This window comes from Rhinolophus hipposideros, assembly GCF_964194185.1.
Source record: "Rhinolophus hipposideros genome assembly, chromosome: 4".
Classification (NCBI taxonomy): Eukaryota; Metazoa; Chordata; class Mammalia; order Chiroptera; family Rhinolophidae; genus Rhinolophus; species Rhinolophus hipposideros.
Genome location: NC_138050.1, coordinates 82,970,978 through 82,992,556, shown reverse-complemented (window position 1 = coordinate 82,992,556; position 21,579 = coordinate 82,970,978). Strand labels below are relative to the sequence as shown.

At 38.2% G+C, this 21,579-nt stretch overlaps 1 protein-coding gene across 4 annotated transcripts in view; it reads left to right on the top strand.

The window, feature by feature from the left end:
* Nucleotides 1–113: 113 nt before the first annotated feature.
* PIBF1 (progesterone immunomodulatory binding factor 1) overlaps nt 114–21,579 on the top strand; it is a 181,591-nt gene continuing 160,125 nt past the window's right edge. For all 4 annotated transcript variants that reach the window (XR_013993252.1, XM_081047027.1, XM_081047028.1 and 1 more), the window contains exons 1-5: nt 114–342; nt 1,970–2,265; nt 12,427–12,527; nt 15,057–15,255; nt 17,620–17,739. Coding sequence is in view for 3 of the 4 variants with exons in the window: in XM_081047027.1 (XP_080903153.1) it covers nt 2,014–2,265; nt 12,427–12,527; nt 15,057–15,255; nt 17,620–17,739 (672 nt within the window). In the remaining variant the exon portion in view is untranslated. The remainder of the gene's footprint in view (nt 343–1,969; nt 2,266–12,426; nt 12,528–15,056; nt 15,256–17,619; nt 17,740–21,579) is intronic.

Sequence of the window (21,579 nt, the reverse complement as noted above, 5' to 3'; positions counted from 1 at the left end):
TTGGGCGAAAGCTAGGAGCTGGGCGGATGGGCGGAGCCCGGAGTCATTTCCGCCCAAGAAGTGAGCGGGGCCCCGTCGCTGGACTCCAACTCCCAAGATGCATTGCTTCCCGCGCCGGGTCGGATGTAGGCTGAGTTCCGGCGCCGTGGGCGTCTATATGCTGCCGTTTCCACCGTCCTTCTTTGAGAGTAACTGTTGTCCTGGTTACGGGTCCTAACGGTCCCCGGCCTGAGATATTTTTTGGGGAGAGACTGCAACCTGCGCTGCTGTCTGAAGACGCCTTCCGCTCCTTCGATTGGCAGAAGCGGTGGCCGTGGCGGCTCGCCCAGCCTTCGACGCGGGGTAATTGACGCTTCCGAGGTCGCTCTCGGCCACCCCTTCCTGTCCCGCGTGGGGCAAGCAATTCTCCCACGCTGCCAAGTGTGGGTTTTCATTCTTCACCTCGCACGTGTAGGCAGCCCCAGTCCCAGATCCTTTGTAATCCACGGATGTTGCCTGTCTTTGATTGCCCCGTCCCCTTCCCCTTTTCTCTTTTCTCCTTAAGAAGGAGGGAAGCCGATCCAACTCAAGTTCTTACGTTTCCCCTCCACACGCATCGTTTAGTTTGGAAAAACTGATCTATGCAACTCCGCAAAGCATTGCCCTAGCGTGTACTATTACAACACAGGAGTTGCTAAAATTCTTGTGGAAGGAGAAGTGGTTGGACGTAGAATTCTTGCGTTTTTCTCGTGTTTCATTCTGCTGTCTGCAAACCTACAGAACATGTGTGCGTGTCACTGGTTACCTTTTTAAAAAAATCTTCAGTGATGCCTCGTGGCCTGCAGGCTACATTTCGAACACGTGTTGACTTACAAGGCCCCCCCAGTCTTGGTTGCTAAGGTTGTGTGTGTGTCTGTTTGGAGGTGAGGGGAGTCACTGCCCTGACACACACAGCCCTGGCCCCAGCCTGACCACCACTGTCTGCTGCTGCTGTTTCGTACTTTTGCCGCCTCAGTACCGGCCTTAACACTTGCACATCTTTCCCTTTTCACTCTTCCTCTCCAAATCCTTCCAGATTCTATGTTCTGTCTCCCTATAACCTTCCCCTGACCAACGCAGAAGGAATTTTTCTAATCTTGAACATGTGCAGCTTGTATTAGGAGCGTTCCTGGGTACTAGTGATTTAGGGTTTTATCCTTTGTCGCGTACATTACTTTGTTTCCTCCAACTACCGTGTTTCCCCCAAAATAAGACTGGGTCTTGTATTAATTTGTGCTCCAAAAGACACATTAGGGCTTATGTTCAGGGGATGTTGTGGGGACAGAGTCCCAGAGAGAGCAGTTTCCAGGCTCTCGGCCTCACGTGGAAAGGTGCTGGCTTGGGTAGTAGATGGCCATCGCTGTGGCTGGGTGGCCGTCAGCTGTAACCAGTGAGCCATTGGCCTCTAATATAACTGCCGTGGCTACGCTAGGGGGTTGGGTTGGTTGGCAGAGAAGCGGACGGCAGGTTGCGGATTGTGCAGCTCCTGCTTCCTGTGTCTCCAACCCGGCCGCCAGCGAGGATACAGTGGTATGACTCCCCTATATGTGGCCCCGTGGGTGTTCCTTTTTGGCCTCACCATGTCCTGCATTCTTAGGCAGGGAACGGGACCAGAAACCCCGCATGACATATGTCATCCTGCAAAATCATGCTAGGATTTATTTTCCGGTTAGGCCTTATTTTCAGGGAAACACGGTAAGATTCCTGCCTACAGGAACTGGGTTTCTTAATTCATCCAAGAGCCTGAGTTCATAGTAGGATCTAATGAGTTTGATTTAATATGTTTGATCTGAGCAGTAATTTTGTAATCTGTCCTAGATTTGGGGTCCTCCAAATTGCCCAATAATTACTTAGGGAATCCTCAGCATTTTAATATACTTTGTTTTGATATACTTTGTTTTCCACAGAGAATATTTGAGTGCATTTAAATTCATATTTTTTTAACCTACAGAAAATTGAAATAGAATTGGAGAAGAAAACTGAACCATAATAATAATGTCTCGAAAAATTGCCTCGGCATCAAAAACAATAAATGTCTCTAGCTCTCTAGAATCGGAAGACATTAGTTTAGAAACAACAGTTCCTACAGATGACGTTTCTTCCTCAGAAGAACGAGATGGTAAAATCAAAATCACCAGGCAGCTAATTGAACGGAAAGAATTACTTCATAATATTCAGTTACTGAAAATAGAGCTATCCCAGAAAAATATGATGATCGACAATTTGAAAGTAGATTACCTTACAAAGGTAAGATCAGTTGCAAATTTTGTTATCTATATGCTTTATTGTCTTCAAGATGCAGATAAATAAGAATTACACTTTTGTTTTTATATATGTAATTTGAACTTGAAGTGATACATTTATCATGCTTTTAGGAGGGGCTGTGAATAATATTTCTGTGAAAGAAGGAGTGCTTCTGTAGGTTTAATTTTTTAAATCTAGCATGTGTGAGGTATATTAGGTGTTTTTTCCTAGCCAAGTTGTTTTCTGTTTCATTGAGAACTAACCCTGATGTGACTAGTTTGGTTGGGAGAATCAAGATCATAATTTAATTATATTATTGAATCTGTATAGTCCTCTGCCATGGAGATTTGGTTTCTTTGGAATCTTTGTTTGATAGTGATGATATTTGTCTTTCAATTTGATATTACTGTGTCATAGTACCAAGTATAAATTCTGCTACCATAATCTTTAATAAGTGTTTGTCAAGTAAGAAGGGATGTCCTACTCCTTGTTTTTCTGCTTTGTGGTTATTTACCGTTACAGTGTATGTTATGTAAGACCTGGTAAAGTTGTCACCAGCTCTAAGAAATTTATAGTGATTTCAGAAAGAAAAGAGACACTTCTTAACTCTTACTATCTCTAACTTGAGAAAATCTTTTCTTTCCAATAGCAGAACCTCCACCTTTGCTCTTGATCCCACATCTTCCTATCCCGTCGTCCCATTTTGTTGTTTCAGTACACCTTCTCTTGCCAAGTCAGTATACAATTTTAGTCCTTCACTGTGCACACTAATGTACTGCAATATCTTGCCTATGTCTGTGGGAAAATAGCCTCCTAAACCCCAAAGTCTTGATGAAGTAAAGAAATCGTTTAGGCAATTTTATTTTAATATTAATAACTAACACTTATTGAATGCTTATCTTGTGCCAGTCACTGTTCTAAGAGCTTTTCACATGTTCTCTCATTTAAGCCTCATAACTCTCTGAGATACAGGTGCTTTGGGGGCGGTGGAGGGTTGTCTTACATGACCAATCATATTAAATGAATGAAAAGAACAAGTTAGAGTAGTGCCCGATATTTAGTAAGCACACAGTGTTTGTGATTGTTGCTGTTATCAACTAAAGTGATCTCCTCATTTTTTTCCATCCCCTTTATTTTCTGTGCCTTACGCATGTTCATAGGACTGCCTGACTCTGGTGCTTTGGTATTTGTCTCTCTTAGTAGGTGTGATGTCCATGCAGACCAGGGACTTTTTCTGTATTCACTGTTGTATCTCCAGTGCTTAGAACAGTGCCTGGCACATAGTAAGTGCTCAGCTATTTCTTAAATGAGGGAATGAACCCCATTTTGCTCTTGATGAAACAGAGCCGTAAGTGGTTAATAGCATATGGAGACTATTCAGATGGAAGTGATGGAAGCACGTGGATTCAAATCAAGTTTAATTAAATAAAGCCCATATTCTACCCAAGTGAATCTCCTAACACTTCCATTAGTCTCTCTACACAGTCGCCTCCCCACACTAGGTTTCATGGTATTTTATGGAGTAAATCCAGTGGTTTCCCATCACTATTCCTTTCCTTGTAATGCTTTCACTCCTCACATGGACTCCCACAGTGCTGCCCGTTTATAGGTCTCCGCCACAGAATCTCCTTTAATGCTAAACTCATTGAAGACGTTGAGATAGTCCCCCATCCATTAAGCCACCCACTCAGTCAAAACTATTTTATTTAGTGCCACATCAAGACTATGTTTGGCCACTTTTTTATTATTTGTTTCCAGCTTTCGTTGTGCTGGGTTATATGTAAATGGCTTCTCTCCTGTTTAAAGTATAAGCTTTATGTTAAAGAAATGAGACGCTCTCTAGTGTAATAGATCAGAGCTACAGTTCTAGATACACACAGTTTGGGTTTGAATTTCAGCCCTACTAGTTACCTTGGGCAAATTCCTTTACTTTTTTATTCCCTCACTTCCTGTGAAATGAGAATAATAGTATTTACTTCATAGAAATAAGTTGTTGGGAGGATTAAATTACACACATGAGCTCTTAGATGCCTGGCATGTAATAAATAACAGTAGTGGCTGCCCTAATTCAGTACTATGCTATTACTTTTGTACTCGTGGTGCTTAGTACAGTTCTTTTTGTTCTCTACTTGGACTGCAAATGTAGAAGACTGAATTACTCGTGTTCCCGAGTTTATGACATATAATCATCGTTGGTCCTTGCAAGGTTACTTTATTTTGTATATTTATTCCTTTTAGTCCCAAAGCTCGTTTCCAGTTCTCCTCTCTGTGCAGGTATTTTATTTTTTACCCTTTTTTTAACACTTATTTTTGAAAATGAGTGTCTTATTTTTTTCCTTTACATGAATGTAGATTGCATGTTTTCATCTCTTTTATAGTTGTTTACCTTTTCTACTCAGCGCTGTTTTAAAATCATTCATATTACCCTGTGTATATCTACTGCTTTGCTTCCAACTTCTACACAATCCTCCGTGTGCATCTACCAGTCTATCCATCCGTTTCCACAGGGATCGGCTCCACGATTGCTTCCAACTTCTTGCCACAAATGTAGCATTAGCCTTCTGCAGACATTTCTCTAACGTACATATCCAGGAGGAAAACTTCTGTCTCGTAGGGTGTATATACTTAATTTAACTAAGTGGTACTGCTAAATTGCTCTCCAGAATAGCGGCCCTACTCTATGTTCTAGAGGTTTTTTTGTCTATGGTGTGAGCACTAGGATTGTTCTGCTTTGTTTGAGACCCCTTGGAGGTAAGATGTTCTCTGACAAATATAGGAAGAAATATTATTATGTTAGAAGAATTAGTCTTCCATAATTCATTGGTTCCAAGGCACCTCGATTGTAAGATGGACCATTTTGTGTTTTGCCATAAAAACTGCCAAGTTAAATTGTTATGTGTTGTAGATTATAAAATTCATTCCACTTACAGAGATGTAAAATGTGAGTAGGTGTGAGTCTGGGATTGATGAGAGAACGGTATTTTAGCTCTTCATTCATTCTCCAGAGCATACCAGTGCATTGAGCGTTGGGGATACAAAGACGAAAATCTCACATTCTAGTGTCACAAAAACTAGATTTACCTCACTAAACAATACCTCCAGGAAAGTCACAGGAAAGGTAGATTTTTGCTGTATATAAAACTGTTCTTGCTATTAACAATTAAATGACATAATTTTAAGTTACTGAGCTTCCTGTTCTTGGAATCATTCAAGTAGTTCTGAATGGTCAAGTGTCGTGAATATTATAAGTATTTCTGCTATAAAAAAAGATTAACCTGCTGTCCAGTGTGTCAGGGATTAAATTCAAGTGTTAGACCAGAGAGTTGGAAAATGGTGGCTGCCTTGTAACAGAGATGTGGAAACTGTAGCCTAAGCAGAATAAAGGTTTTGTTTCTCTGATATACCAGGAATCTGAAAATATGTAATTTAGACCTGGTATGGTTGGTTACTCCTTAGTATCATTAGGAACCCAGGCTCCTTTTTAACCCTCTGCACAGCTGTTTTTACCATGTGCTTTTCACCTCAGAATCACAAATAGCCGATGTGCCTCCAGTATGTCTGTTACGGGCAGAAATAAGGAGAAGGGTAATTGGAAAGTGGGGCATATGCCAAATGAGTCAGTCCCCTTTAAAGACTTTCTCAGGGGTAACCGGATAGCTCAGTTGGTTAGAGCCCAGTGCTCTTAACAACAAGTTTTCCTGTTCGATCCCCACACGGGCCACTGTGAGTTGCACCCTCCACAAATAGATTGAAACAACTACTTGACTTGGAGCTGATGGGTCCTGGAAAAACATAGTTAAAATAAATAAAAGTTTAAAAAAAAAAAAAAGAAAGACTCTCAGAAGCTTAAGCTAGTGATCACAAATGACTAGAAGTATGTAGCATGACAACCCTTCACTGCAAGGGGTAGGAAGCTGGGAAACTTAAGTTTTTAGCTGGACACATTGTTGTCACTAGTAAAAATCAGAGTTACCTTATAAAGAAGGGAAGACTTGAGTTTGGGCTGACAAGTAACAGTGTTTTCCTACTCATGGGGGCGGGTCGGGGGGGTGGGGGGGCCTTTTTAAGTTAAGAAATATGTGAATCTCTTTAACATCTTTCTACACCACTATGGCAGCAATACCATGTTTTATGTTTATTGCAGTTTATTACTAATGTTTCAGTCTTGCAATTTATTACTAATGTTTAATGTTACAATTTACTATAGTTTTTTTTTTTTTTTTGAAGGAAACAGGATTTTATTGGGGACTTTTTCCAAGTCAAGTTGTTGTCCTTTCCATGTTAGTTGTGGAGGGCGCAGCTCAGATCCAGGTCCAGTTGCCGTTTTCTAGTTGCAGGGGGCACAGCCCATTATCCCTTGTGGGAGTCGAGGTGTTGGAACCGGCAACCTTGTAGTTGAGAGCCCGCGCTCCAACCAACTGAGCCATTTAGCACTGGCCCATGTGGGAATCCAGCCGGCAGCCTTCAGCATTAGGAGCACGGAGCTCCAACTGCCCGATCCACCGGGCCAGCCCTACTATAGTTTATTGCTATGAATGTCTTTACCTATGTTGATTTGATTCCGTGTCTAAAAGCAGGAACAAATAGGTTCAAGGAAACTTAAAAAATATCGCTAAGGTTAAAAACTGCCACTTCCCATTCAGCTGTTTGCTAGAACTTAAATGTGTAACTGCTTAGGCCAAACTTCCTGATACTAGAGAATTACTAGCTTTCCACTTTAACCCATCTACTACTGTCTAAATCCCCTTCCTTACTCCACTTATTTAATCCTTTTCTCTTCACTCTTCTTACTTGTCAGTTTTTAAATGCCAAGAACTCTTTGTTTATCTTCGTCAGAGATCTGTGGGTTCCGTATTGCTTGGGAAATGAAAGAGGGCATCTTCCCAGTCTGATTGTCTTTGAGTAAAGGGACTTAATTTAGAAATCAGTTGAAGTTGTAAAAGGTGTAACCCTGAAAAAAGAAGTTTCTATCCTTGGGGTAACAGTATTCTTGGTCTGCAAACTAGTAATTATGAGGAATGTGGTTATCATTTGTTTAGTTAAGACATTTATTGAGACATGTTGCTGGGAATAGAGCAATGAATATGACAAAGTCCCTTATTTATGGAGATGACGTTCAAGTGAGAGACCTGATCAAAAAACATATAACAAGGTGTATTTGAGGTCATGTGACATAGCATCACTTAACAATGGCTACATTAGTTAAGGAGTCAGCAAACTTTTTATATAAAGGGCCAAACAGTAAGTATTTTATGCCTTGCAGGCTGCATATAGTCTACCATATATTTTTCTTTTTTTAAAAAAAAACCCTTTTACAAATTTAAAACACAATTTTAGCTTGTGGGCTGTACAGAAACAGGACATGGGCTGGATTTTGGACATCACCATTGTTTATCCCTTGCTTTAGATTATGTATTCAGAGAAGCTGTTGGCAGGTTTCAGGCAATTGGAGTTACGTTTCCTGATTTTTGTATTCAAAATAGCACTGAAGTAATAAACTAAGGGCAGATAAGGTAGAAGCAGAAGATAGTTATTAGGCTGTTGCCTTATGCAAGACTCCTACAGTTTTGTCTTCATTAACTGGAGCCATTTATTTATGTATCAAACGCTGGGAGAAAACTGACCTGGGAGGCAAAATATACGTTGTGTATTGAACATGTTAGCTTCTGATTTCTGTTAGACTCTCAAATGGAATTGTCAGAGTTTAGGGGAGAGTTCACGACTAGATTGTGTCTGTGTGCTCATGCACATGGTGGTGTATTACATGCACCAGTGTATCGATGGCACTTAAACTCATGAAATTAGATGATATTACCTAGGCAGAGCAGAGGACCCCAAGTGCAGCAAAGGAACTTGAGAAACTTGAGCGTGTGCACTGAGTTAGGAGGAAAACCAAAGATGAGTATCATGGGAGCCAAAAGAAGATGGAGCGGTCAGCTCTGTGAAATTATGCTGTCGCGTACAGAGATAACTATTGGACGTATGCAGAGATAACTATTGGACGGCGCATTATAGAGGTGATTCATAACTTTGACAAGAACAGTTTTACGGGAATAATATGGGACAAAAACCATATTGAAGTTTTGCTCTGATGGTGAGCAGAGAAATGGTACTACAGCAGAGGGAGTGATATGGCCAAGGGACTATTGTTTTTTTAGTGGGAGATAGAACACGTTTGGTTAATGGTAAGAATGATCCAAGAGGGGAAATTTGGTGATGCAAGATACTAAGGATTGGCTGTTAAATTAATATATTTTAAAGGGTGAACAAGAATTGCCTGGGTGGTTGGAGAGAGTAAATAATTTTTTAAATAGACTAGGAGCAAAATGCAAGTTCATAGAGGCTTAAGAGAGAGCACGGCATATTTGGGGAATGGTAAGCACTTATTTTGGCTGTTTCCTTTTAAGCTAGTAACGAGAAGTGGATGGCAAGGGCCAGATAAAGAAAGGCTAGTATATTATGCCATTAAGTTTGGAATTTATTGTGAAGACAGGATCCACTGAAGGATTTAGAACTGGAGAACTAGATTTTTCTTAGCATGTGGGTGTGTGTGTGTGTGTATTATTAGTTTTAGGCGTAATAGCATTTTTGAAAAGTAAAATGAAGCTGGGTTTGAAACTTTACAAACTGGAGTCAGGGGAATCATAGAGGAAACCATTATAATAACCCAGGTGGTTATTATAATAAGAGTCTGACTGAAGACTTGCCAGTGAATACTAAAGAGGATGGTACAGCTTTTACAGCTATTTATGAAGTAAACTCAAAAAAATTGGTATTTGATCAGAATAAGTAGTGGGAGAGAACTAGATATATCAAATATGGCTCAATTTTTTTTTCTTTGAAGACTAAGGAGATGCAAGGAATATAAGATTAGGTAAGGCTGATGACTAGTTTCATTTTTGATATTTGATATTTGTAGTAGTAGTTTCATTTTTGATATTTATAGTAGTCAACTGTAATATGAGTAGTAGTCAGATATATGGATCGAAAGCACAAATGCAGAGTCTGGCCTAGAAATAATTTCCTGGGTGAAACACCAACATAAAATCCCAGTTGTCAGAAGAAATGGACAATTTTCTAGAAGCATAACCTTCCAAGGCTAACTCAAGAAGAAACGGACAACCTGAATAGATTGATTACCACCAGGGAAATTGAATCAGTAATCAACAAGCTCCCAACAAACAAAAGCCCTGGACCAGACGGCTTTACAGGTGAATTTTACAAAACATTCAAAAAAAATTTATCACCTGTTCTCCTCAAACTATTCCAAAAAATCCAGAAGGAGGGATGTCTCCCAAACCTTTTTACGAGACCACTAACACCCTGATCCCAAAATCAGACATAGACATTACCCCAAAAAAAGAAAACTACAGGCCGATGTCCCTAAAGAACATAGATGCAAAAATCCTCAACAAAATATTAGCGAACAGAATTCAGCAATACATTAAAAAGATCATACGCCATGATCAAGTGGGATTCATTCCTGGTATGCAAGGGTGGTTCAACATCCGCAAATCAATTAATGTGATACACCACATTAACAAAATGAAAAATAAAAACCATATAATCATATCAATAGATGCAGTAAAAGCATTTGACAAAATCCAGCAGCCATTTATGATAAAAACTCTTAAAGTGGGACTAGAGGGACCATCTCTCAACACAATAAAGGCCATATATGATAAACCCACAACTGACATCATACTCAATGGGAAAAGCTAAAACTATTCCCCCTAAGATCAGGAACAAGGTAAGGTTGCCCACTTTCTCCACTTCTATTCAACATAGTGCTGGAAGTTCTAGCCACAGCAATCAGACAAGAAAAAGAAATAAAAGTCATCCAAATTGGTAAGGAGGAAGTAAAATTGCAGATGACGAAGTTCCAGCCACAGCAATCAGACAAGAAAAAGAAATAAAAGTTATCCAAATTGATAAGGAGGAAGTAAAATTGCAGATGACATGATACTATATAGAGAGAACTCTAAAGACTCCACCAAAAACTATTAGAACTGATACATGAATTTAGTAAAGTGGCAGGATACAAAATTAATATTCAGAAATCAGTTGCATTTTATATACCAATAATAAAATATCAGAAGGAGAAGTTAAGAAAACAGTCCCATTTACAATTGCTTCAAAGACTATAAAATACCTAGGAATAAATTTAACCAAAGAAGTAAAAGATCTGTACTCAGAATATTATAAGACACTGAAGAGAGAAATTAAAGAAGATACAAATAGATGGAAACAACACATACCATGCTCATGGATAGGGATAATTAATATCATTAAAATGTCCATATTGCCATAAGGCAATACACAGAATCAGCGCAATTCCTATCAAACTACCAAGGACATTTTTCACAGAAGTAGAACATATAATCCTAAAATTTATATGGAACCATAAAAGATCCCGGATAGCCTCGGCAATCTTGAAAAATAAGAACAAAGTGGGAGGTATAATGATACCTGACATCAAATTATACTACAAGGCTACAGTAATCAAAACAGCATGGTACTGGCATAAAAACAGACGTATAGATCAATGGGACAGAATAGAGAGCCCAGAAATAAATACATGCCTATATGATCATTTAATCTACGACAATGGAAGCAAGAATTTACAGTGGGGTAAAGATAATCTATTCAATAAATAGTGCTGGGAACAGACACATGCAAAAAAATGAAGCTGGACCACCTCCTTACACCATATACAAGAATAAATTCAAAATGGATTAAAGACTTAAATGTAAGATCTGAAACCATAAAACTCCTAGAAGATATTGGAAGAAAGTTTACAGACATTACCCAGAGTAGGAAACCATCAATAAAACAAAACGGAATCCTACTGAATGGGAGAAGATATTTGCCAATGATATATCCGATAAGGGGTTAATATCCAAAATTTATTTTAAAAACTCCAAAAAAACAAACAACCCAATTAAAAAATGGGCAGAGGACATGAAGAGACATTTTTCTAAAGAGAACATACAGATGGCAAACAGACAGAAGTTGATGGCTCAACTTCACTAATCATGAGAAATGCAAATAAAAACCATAATGAGATACCACCTCACCCCAGTCAAAATGGCTGTCATCAATAAATCAACAAACCAGTGCTGGCCAGGATGTGGATAAAAGGGAATCCTTGTGCACTGTTAGTGGGATTGCAGATTGGGGCAGCCACTATGGAAAACACTATGGAGGTACCTAAAAAAACTGAAAATGGAACTACCTTATGACCCAGCAGTTCCACTCCAAGGTATCTATCCGGGGAAATCCAAAAAACTAATTCAAAAACATTTATGCACCCCTATGTTTATTGCAGCACTATACACAATAGCCAAGACATGGAAACAACTGAAATGCCTATCAGTAGACAACGGGATTAAGAAACTGGTACATTTATACAATGGAGTATTATGCAGCCATGAAGAAGAATGAAACCTTACCATTTGCAACAATATGGATGGACCTAGAGAACATTATGCTAAGTGAAATAAGTCAGACAGAGAAAGACACATACCATATCATCTCACTTATATGTGGAATCTAAAGAAAAGAATAAATGAATGAACTAATCAGAAACAGTCTCAGAGACATAGAGGAAAAACTGTGTTGCTAGATGAGAGGGGAGGGTGGATTAGAAAGCATGATCGTAACTACAAGATGGCCACAGGAGTACGAAGGTCAATTTGGGAATGTAATCAATAATGTTGTAAAGATTTTGTAGGGTATGCGGTGGACACTTGTTTCATTAGGGAGACCACCTCAGGGATGATGTAGATGCCTGATCACTGCACTGTACACCTGAAGCTGAACAATAATGAATATCAACTACAATTTTGTGTGTGTGTATATATATTATATATATATTAAAAAAAAAACAACAACAACAACAACAACTCCCAGTTGTCAGTGGGCTTCTCACTGAGTGTGGGTTAAAGTAGAAAAATAATCTGAGTGACAGCCTGGCAGAAAAGACATTCACGAGACAGCAGTTTCAAACCACACTTAAAAACCATTTTATGAGCAGACTTTGTAGTTTGTGAACAAAACCATTGCAAAAAAACCTGTATCTATTTTTAGCCTATTTCTTTTAAGTGCATTTTAATAATAAATTTGAAAATTGACTGGATAATTTACCTTTTCCTTTTTGTTGAGATTGAAGAATTGGAAGAGAAACTTAACGATGCACTTCACCAGAAGCAGCTGCTGACACTGAGATTAGACAGCCAATTAACTTTTCAGCAGAAGGATGCCAGGTAAGTTTTTAAAAAGCAACAATACTTATTTAATAGTCGAAAGTAATATTATTACTTTTCACTCGGGAGTATAAGCCAAAATAGAGAAATTTTAAACCAAAGATGGTAACAGTTTTCACGTAAAAACAAAGTAGGTTACTTGATACAGTACACAAAGTATAAAAAGTTAAAGGTCAACGTTCATTCAGCAAACACTGCCAGTGGAAGACAATGGGAGCTCTCTAAATTGACCACCATTTAACCTACTGTCTGGATGAACCTTTTTTTATTTGCTCTGAAAAACATACCGATTGATTTTTCATGGCCTGTTGAACTCTCCTAGCGTAAAGTATCTTCTATTTGCCTGTGTAGTTTCTCCAGCTCAGTTGTGGTACTTATCACGAGTCCATTGTGTTTACTCTCAAATATGCCTATTCCAGTTGTACTTATTATACTTATAGAACGTAATTAAAATTATATAAACGGATGACTATGAAAAAGATGTGTCATTTTTATGAAAATTATAGTGAATTCCTTAGAAAGAGTCAATAAAAAGGAACGACTGAAAAACTCATCAAATTAAGTGTAAGCATGACAGACTGAGAGATTGGGGGCAAAAATAAATATATCCATAAAAAGTCGCCTAAGATTTCTTCTCAAGTCTGTTTTAAGGTCTTTTGACATTGTAAAGAAATTTAATTTGGAAATTATGAATAGTGATTTACACACACACACAAATTTAAACAAATCTAGACCCTGTGTAAAAAATTTGGCAGATGAGTGTTTGTTTCTGTATTTTAATTAGAGGTAAATGTGCGAAGTAAGGTATCTTTTCCCTTTATGAGATTTCACTATTTAGCTGAAATCAAAATTTCCTGACCAAATTATCAGCCACGATGACAGTAGATCATTGGGCTCTCAAACTTCATCATGCATCAGAACCACGTGCAAGGCTTGGTCGAAAAGATTTTTGGGTCCCACTTTCAAGTTCTGACTTGGGTTGGGGTCCTAAGAATTTGCATTTGTGCCAAGTTCCCAGGTGCTGCTGGTTGGTGTTACTGCTGGTTTGGGGACAACACTGAGAACCACTGCATTCCGTAACAGGGCTGCTGTTCTCATTCTTCAGACATTTATCATATTGAGTGAGGCTGAGGCCAGTTAGGAGTCTATTGTGATAATCTTCGTCATAGCTGACGGGGGTGAAAAGTAGTTGGATTCTAAATATTGAAGGTAAAACTGATAGGATGTCCTAATGGACTAGATGTGGGGTTTAAGAGAAAAAGAGGAGCCAAGGATTATGCCAACATTTGTGACCTGAATAAATTAAAGGATGGAGTTGCTGTCAGCAATGAGAAAAACCACAGTGGAACAGGTTTGCAGTGAAGAGCAGGAGTTCATTTTGGACATGTTAAGTTAGAGTTGTCTGATTCGAAATCCATGTAGAGGTACATGAAAAGTCTGGTCTAGAGATAGAAATCTGGGAGTTATTTGGATATAGACCATATTTAAGTCATGAGGCTGGATGAATTCCCTACAGGAGTGAGTATAGAGAGGAGAGGACCAGGTACTCCAGCATTAAGACAAACCAGAAAAGAAGACTGAGAAAGTACCATCAGTAAAATAGGAGAAAAATTAAGAGAGTATGGTTTCTTGGAAACCGGCAAAGAAAAGAATATAACTAAGGAGAGATCAGTTATGTCAAGTGTTATTAGGTTAGGGATGAAAAGAACTGAGAATTTATTATTAGCAATATGGATGTCATTGGTGACCTTGAGATTTCAATGAGGGCAGGGGAGGTGAAAACCTGATTGACATGAGTTTAAGAGGAAAAATATTGGAGATAGTGAGTGTAGACAACTTTTGAGAAGTTTTGCTCCCTGGAGGAAGTGAAATGGAGTCAAAAGATGTGTGTTTTGTTTGTTCATTTAAGATAGGAGAAATAACATCGTATTTGATGTTGCTGGGAGTGATGTAGTAGGGAGGGGAAAAATCAGATGGTCCCTTCCTACTCAAAATCTTTGGGTATGCAGCTGACAATAACAGTGTCTACCACATGTATTCTTTGAGAATGATGATTATGTGCAGATTACTGTTTTCATTACCTCATTGTTTGAATGAACACCTCTGGTGGTTCAATATTGCCATCTTAAAGAGGCACATCTTGACGTATCTAGACAAAGAGGAATGATAATTACTTTAATAAGTAGGGTCCAAAACAGATGTATAAGCCTGAAACCTTAGGCAGAAGAAATGTGTAATTATATAATTTGAATTTTTGAAATTATTCTTTAAGAATATTCTCTATTTAATAATTTACATGGCTGCATATTTAGTAATTAGTGTAGAATTGTCATTTCATGTTTAACTGAAATGACTTCTTAAGTCATTTAAGTAAAGAAGCATTTAGCTACAGCCAAATATACTATTTGAGCTTCTCATTTTCTAATTATTTTTCTAATTTTCTAATTTTATGTTACTACAGAAAGGTGACTTTGAGAAAATTAACTCCTGAGAACTTTTTTAAGCTTGCCACAAATTCTCTCCTAACAGAAAATATCAAGAACTAATGAAACAAGAAATGGAAACTATTTTATTGAGACAGAAACAACTAGAAGAGACAAATCGTCAGCTAAGAGAGAAAGCTGGAGATATTCGTCGAAACCTGCGTGACTTTGAGTTGACAGAAGAGCAATATATGAAACTCAAAGGTTTTCCTGAAGATCAGCTTTCTATTCCTGAATATGTATCTGTAAGTGTCTTGTGTCATTTTTTTTAAAAAAACGACATGCATTTTAGACTAAAATTTGCTATTTTTGTTGTAGCCATAGCTTCTGAAGTACCCAGTTAGTTTATGGTCCTGATCTGAAGATGGTGAATGGTGTGCGGATCATCAAATTTTAAAGGGTCCTGACCATTGACCTCCAAAAAGTCAAGCAATAAATAGCGCTGTAAAGTTAATGGCTGCATAGTCTATAGAAATGAATTACTTTATTATGAACTGGTGGTTTATAACATTCTTAACATGAAAAATTATAGAGATAAACAACAAGTAAGTGGTTGCTGGGGGTTAGGGATAGTAGAGGAGAGGGGTGTTCGTGTGATTATAAAGGGGGTCAAATGAGGGAAAGCTTTGTGTATCTAGTTCAGGATCTCGCCTGTGGTGTTGGTTACACAAATCTGCACATAGGATTGATCTATGGTGATAATCTCAGATTTTTTGGTGTCAGCATCCCTTTACACTCCAAAAATTACTGAGGATCCAAAGAGCTTTTGTTTATATGGGCTATATCTGTTAATATTTACCATATTAGAAATTAAAACTGAGACTTTCTTTTAATTAAAGAAAACAGAGACGTTTTTAGAACACAATAATACTTAAGCACATTTTCCTTTAGCCTTGAAGACAATGAGATCACACATCGTGTAGCTATCGGGAAACAGGCATAAGAGAAATGAGAGCAAAACAGGCAAAACGTTACTAGGAAAAGAGTTTTGATCTTGTTAATTCCTGAAAAGGTCTCAGAGTGGTGGGGTGGGGAGCCAAGCGTTCCTCGACCACACAATGAGAACTGCTGGTTTATGACATATAGATGTCATTTCTCCTTAAGAGGTTTGAATTTTTTCTTCTGTGAAAGAGTTAATAATAATAATAGCGCCTTTCTTTCTATTGAGGTAATTATGAAGATTAACTGTGATTATGTACGTAAAATGCTTAGCTCGGTCCTAAACCTAAATAATAAATATTACCTACTCTTTTGCTGGAGTAGTGATTACTATTCTTGGTTCTCATTTGGATAAGGTTTCTAGATGAAATCATTCATCTGGAAACCTTATCCAAATGAGAACCAATGTAGTGTTATTTTTTGGTCCAGCTTTTTATTTAAATAGCTTAAATATAATTTTTCTGCCTAACATGGACCATCCAAAACAAATTAAGTGCTGTCCTTGAGGCTTTATCAGTAATAGATATAAAGTATCCCATTAGTGTCAGTTATGCATATTTTTTCTCTCTGGTTTATTAGAATCCTTGTCATATTGTGTGTTTTCACAGGCAGTATTATCCTACTAGTTATTTATACACAGAGTTATTGTGTTGAGGACTAACCTTAGGACTTACATCCTAATGAATACTTTTGCAACACAGCAATTTATTAAGCTGTTTCAGATGGTATACCTACACAATAAATAGTCCCTAATGGCCCTCTCCTAATTTACTCGTGACTTCTTAGTTTTACTAGGTTAGGGCAGGCAGAGTTCCCTAAGAGAATTAGGAGTGGGAAGAGCCATCTGAACCAAATGGAAGTAGTGATGTGAAAGATGCCTCCTGCTTCATCCTGATTGTACCTTACAGTGCAGTCGTATAGGTCTGTAGAGCTTCACCAAGAGCCTCGGATATAGGATATATTTAGGTGTTGGAGATAGAGGAATGTACAAAGCAGACAAAAATACCTGCCCTCATGGAGCTTACTTACATTCTAGTGGAGCAACACAAACAATAGAAAGTAAAATATGTAGAATATTTGTCATAAATGCTATGGAGAAAAGAGTGAAGAATAGGGTCTTCTGCCAGGTGGGAATGCTATTTTAAATCATGTTGGGGGAATTAAGGGACGGCGTTACTGACAGGGTGACATTTGATCAGAGACCTGAAGAGAGTGAAAGCATGAGCCATGCACTTATATGTGGGAAGAGCTTTTCCATAAGAGGAAATAGCAAAAGCAAAACTCTTGAACACTTGAAGTATTTAGGAAATAACAAGCATGGTGTAGAGTGAGCACTGGTAGGACATGACGAGTAAGTAGTACATGGAATATTGACAGAAGAGAGGAAAGAAAGACTGTCGGGTAGGAAGTTATAGGTAATCCGGGCCTTGAGGGAACTGAACTGAACATTATTAAGTATTAGTGGTCAGGTAAATTAGTGACGGTCTTGTTTTAGTTTTGTACAAATGAAAGAAAACTTGATTGTACAGGCATGCAATCTGAAACACCTTAAAGCTTTCATTATCTTAAACTTCCCTTTTATTACCAATAATCGAGAGTACTGTAAATTAGCCAATTTTAATTATAATTTGGGTTTTAAGACTGCTTATTACTTTAATTTTTATTTTAAGGTTCGGTTCTATGAACTAGTGGATCCATTAAGAAAGGAAATCTGTGAACTACAAGTGAAAAAGAATAACCTATCAGAAGAATTAAGTGAAAATAAAGGCCAACTGAAACGACTGACAGAGGTTTGTATGATTTTGATCAGTGGTGGCAAGAGGTGCCAAATTTTTCTAGAGGATGTTCCTCAGGGTCTGTAATCAGAATAGCAAAGTCAGTGGTAGAAACGCAAGAATATGGGATGCTAACTGCTGTGATTCTTCTTAATTGGTGGGAAGGAGATTAAATTGGAAATAGTCCTCTTAAAGATTGACAAATCCATGATACTGTCCTGTTATCCATGGTTGGGCAGTTTGCTGTGATTCATTCTCAGTTCTTCACTACAGGTTAGCTTTGTGATACGAAAGGAGCTACTGTCCATTTCTCAGTCACTTTGCCTCTACAGCAGCACAGGTAGCTCTCCTAATACCTGTTCAGAGCATGTGCACTGATCCTGGCATCAGCCCTGGCATGCACAGGGGGTGTGCATGGCGCCATGCTAGGTGCTGGCAGGAGTGAACACAAAAGAGAGTGTCTGCCCTTCTAGAGTTCAAATTCTGATAGACTAGAGTTAGAAGCTGAGATGATATCTTGACACTCACATTTTATGTGTGACCTTGAACAAGTCATTTAATGTTTTCTGCTCACATGGAAAATATAATACTGTTTGTCCATTCATTTCATTGAATTGTCCGTGTTTCTGTTTCAAGGTAAAATTGTGATTTTTAGGAAAGTTGCGTATAAATATTTTGTGTCCTATGTCAAGGGTAGGTTTTACCCAAGATCAATTATTTAGAAATAAATAATTACAATTTAATTTATATTTCAGTGCTGTAATTTGCTGCACTATTAGTGCTGAAAAGAATCTCCTTTTATCGTTAATATAGAGCCACTTACAGGCAAAATAAAGACTCGGCTGCCTTCCTCTCATAGGAGAGATGAAGTCCTCAGGAGCAATTCCAGAGTGGCAGATGTGCCAATGTGAACACTGCCACACGGTTCTGTGTACTGTGGGGTTTTTTCCTTCTGCTAACCTGGCACATGGTGCAGGTACTGTTTTGCACATTTACAAACATACCTTTTAATTTTTAAAAAATTTGCTTGTATAGTCAAAATAAAGGACAAAGTTAAAAGGCCTCAGTTTGGTTAACGAATTTTGCAGCCTTGGGCAAATCATTTGATCTCTATTGTTTCTGTAAAATGCCCTGGATGGTGGTGGTAGTAGCAGTACAGTTTATTGGGGACAGGCAGTTGGACAAGTTTTCAGACTTTGTTCTGTAACAACATTTCATGGGACTTCAGCATCCCTCAAGGACTTGTCTTTTACGAGGGCTTGGGCATGTTCTATCCTTGTTTATATCAGATCCCCTCTATTTTAATCCCTTTAACATTCGGGGAGTCTAAGAGTGGGTTCCCTTGAGCAAAGGATTCCTGGGGCCAGAAAAAGGAAAAAATTTACAATACTAGAATATGGTAAGTGTGTGATACATTTTCTCTCTGTGGTAAAGCCAGTCTCTGCTCTGAAGGATCATTAATGGCCTTGTGTCCCAGCTTTCAGTTAGTTTCAGCTCTGCTGACATTTAGAATTTTATTGATAGGACAAAAAAGGTAATTAACACATGGAGTTCCCTAGTGTTTCTAATGCACAAGTAACTCTTGAACTTAGAAACAGTTTTGTTTGTGAACCTGTGCTAGTCAGGGTTCCCCAGAGAAACAACCAACAGGATATATATACCGGGGGTGCCAAAAAAACTGTATACACATGACTTGTATTCATCTTTTGTTATCAGTATATATTGAGTCTTACAATTTTAATAGAGTTTTTCCTTTCTTAAAATGTGTATACATTTTTTGGTACCCTCTGTGTGTGTGTGTGTATGTATGTATGAGAGAGAGAAAGATTTTAGGGAGTTAGCTCACATGATTATGAAGGCTTGCAAATCCAGAATCTGATGGGGCAGGCTGGCAATTCAGAGAAGAGTTGCAGTTTGAATCCAAAAACAGTCTGCTGACACAATTCCTTCTTGCTCAGGGGAGGTCAGTGTTTATTCTAGTAAGACCTTCAGCTGATTGGAATAGGCCCACCATGTTATGGAGGGTAATCTGCTTTCCTCAGAGTCTTGTGATTTAAATGTTAATCTCATCTCAAACATGCCTCACAGAAACAGCTGCAATAATGTTTGACCAACTATTTGGGTACCTTTGCCCAGCCAAGTTAACACATAAAATTAACCATCACAGACTCCGTCCATGTGCGGGTTTGTTTCTTAAAGGTTTATAACCTCTTAGCTGGTAATATAGTCCTCTGTCTTAAACCTTTTCCTAAATTTAATAATATAAACAGAATTGAATCATTGTTAGGAAAAAAGAACTAAGCAATAACTTACTTTTTAATAAAAGGTCTTCGAAATTCAGAGAATATGATTTAGATACAATAGAATTACTTTTATATTAAAGCCACCCTTAAAGTTTGGTTCTTGTGCTCTGTCAAGGGCCTAGTACAGGTCAACTTGCCCAGCACTGAATATTTTAAAATTAAAAGTCAAACCACTGAAGACTTTTATAAGGATATCGTGAACAATAAATATTAATATTAAAAAAATTTTTGCTTAACTGTATAATTAGGAGGTTTAATTGTTTAAATGGTTTGTTAAATTATTTTCTGCTCTAATATTTGGAGAATTCAAAGATACTAGTTTGAGTTCCACTGCTGCAACTGGACAATGACTTGATGATCTTGGATAAAAATCTTAAGTCTTCTCTATTCCCCTCACACCCAAATCTTACAACTTCTCCCGTCTGGGATGATATAGGGATGATAATATATAACACCTGCCTCACATGCTCATTACTATGAGAATGAAAATCATTCATTAAATATTTCTTGTACATCTATGTGGCAAGCATTGGTCTAGGTGATTGGAGATACCTCAGTGAATAAAACAGTGGTCTCTGGCCTCATGGAGTTTACATTTTAAAAAGTGCGGGGAAACAAACAGTAAACACTATAAATAAATAAGTCACATAGTATGATACAAGGTGATAACTACAAAGGAAAAAAACAAAACTAGACCAGGATAATCAATAGTGCTACATGGAGAGCAGGGAAGAGAGCACATTCACAACTGTATGGGTCCCTGGTTAGCCTCACGGAGGTTAGACGTTCATACAGATTTAGAGCTGAGGGATACAACTGAGTTCTCGAGTAAGATTCCAGGCAGAGAACAGCCAATGCAAAGGAAAGAGGATGCCTTCGTGTTTGTGGAACAATGAGGAAGCCAGTGTGAGTGGGATGTGGAAGGGAGAATAGTTGGAGATAAATCAGAGCAGTCATGCGCCTGTTGAGGACATTGTAAGAACCTGGGTTTAAAGCTAACTAAAAAGAAGTATTACAGTATACTGGAAAGAGCTGTGACATTATCCAACGTAAGTAAAAGGACCATTGTGGCTGGTACATAGTAGACCTTCAAAGAATATTAAAGAACTTTCTTAATGTCCCAGATAATTGCATTTTGAAAAGACTAGAGAGCTATAAGGTGGAAGCAGAGAGACTTGTGAGGCTATTGTAGTAATCTGGATGAGAGGTGATAGTGCTTCAGATCGGGTGGTAGCAGTGCAAGTGGTGCAATCTGGTTAGATATGTTTTAAAAGTAGAGACCGTACGATCGTTGATGAATTAGATGAAGGGTGTGAAAGAAAGATAGGAGTCAAACTAACTCCAGGATAGTTGGACTAAAGTAACTGAAATTACGAATTTGCATTTGGCTGAAATGGGTAGGTTATGGGCGAGGCAGATTTAGGGTCAAAAGAGAGTTCAGGTTTTAGATCCGCTGAGTTCTACTCAAAATGTATCCTCTGCCTTTTGGGCAGCAGCTCAAATTTCAGTTAAGTTTTTTTCACCTTAGTAGGCCTGATTGGGTCTGCCCTAC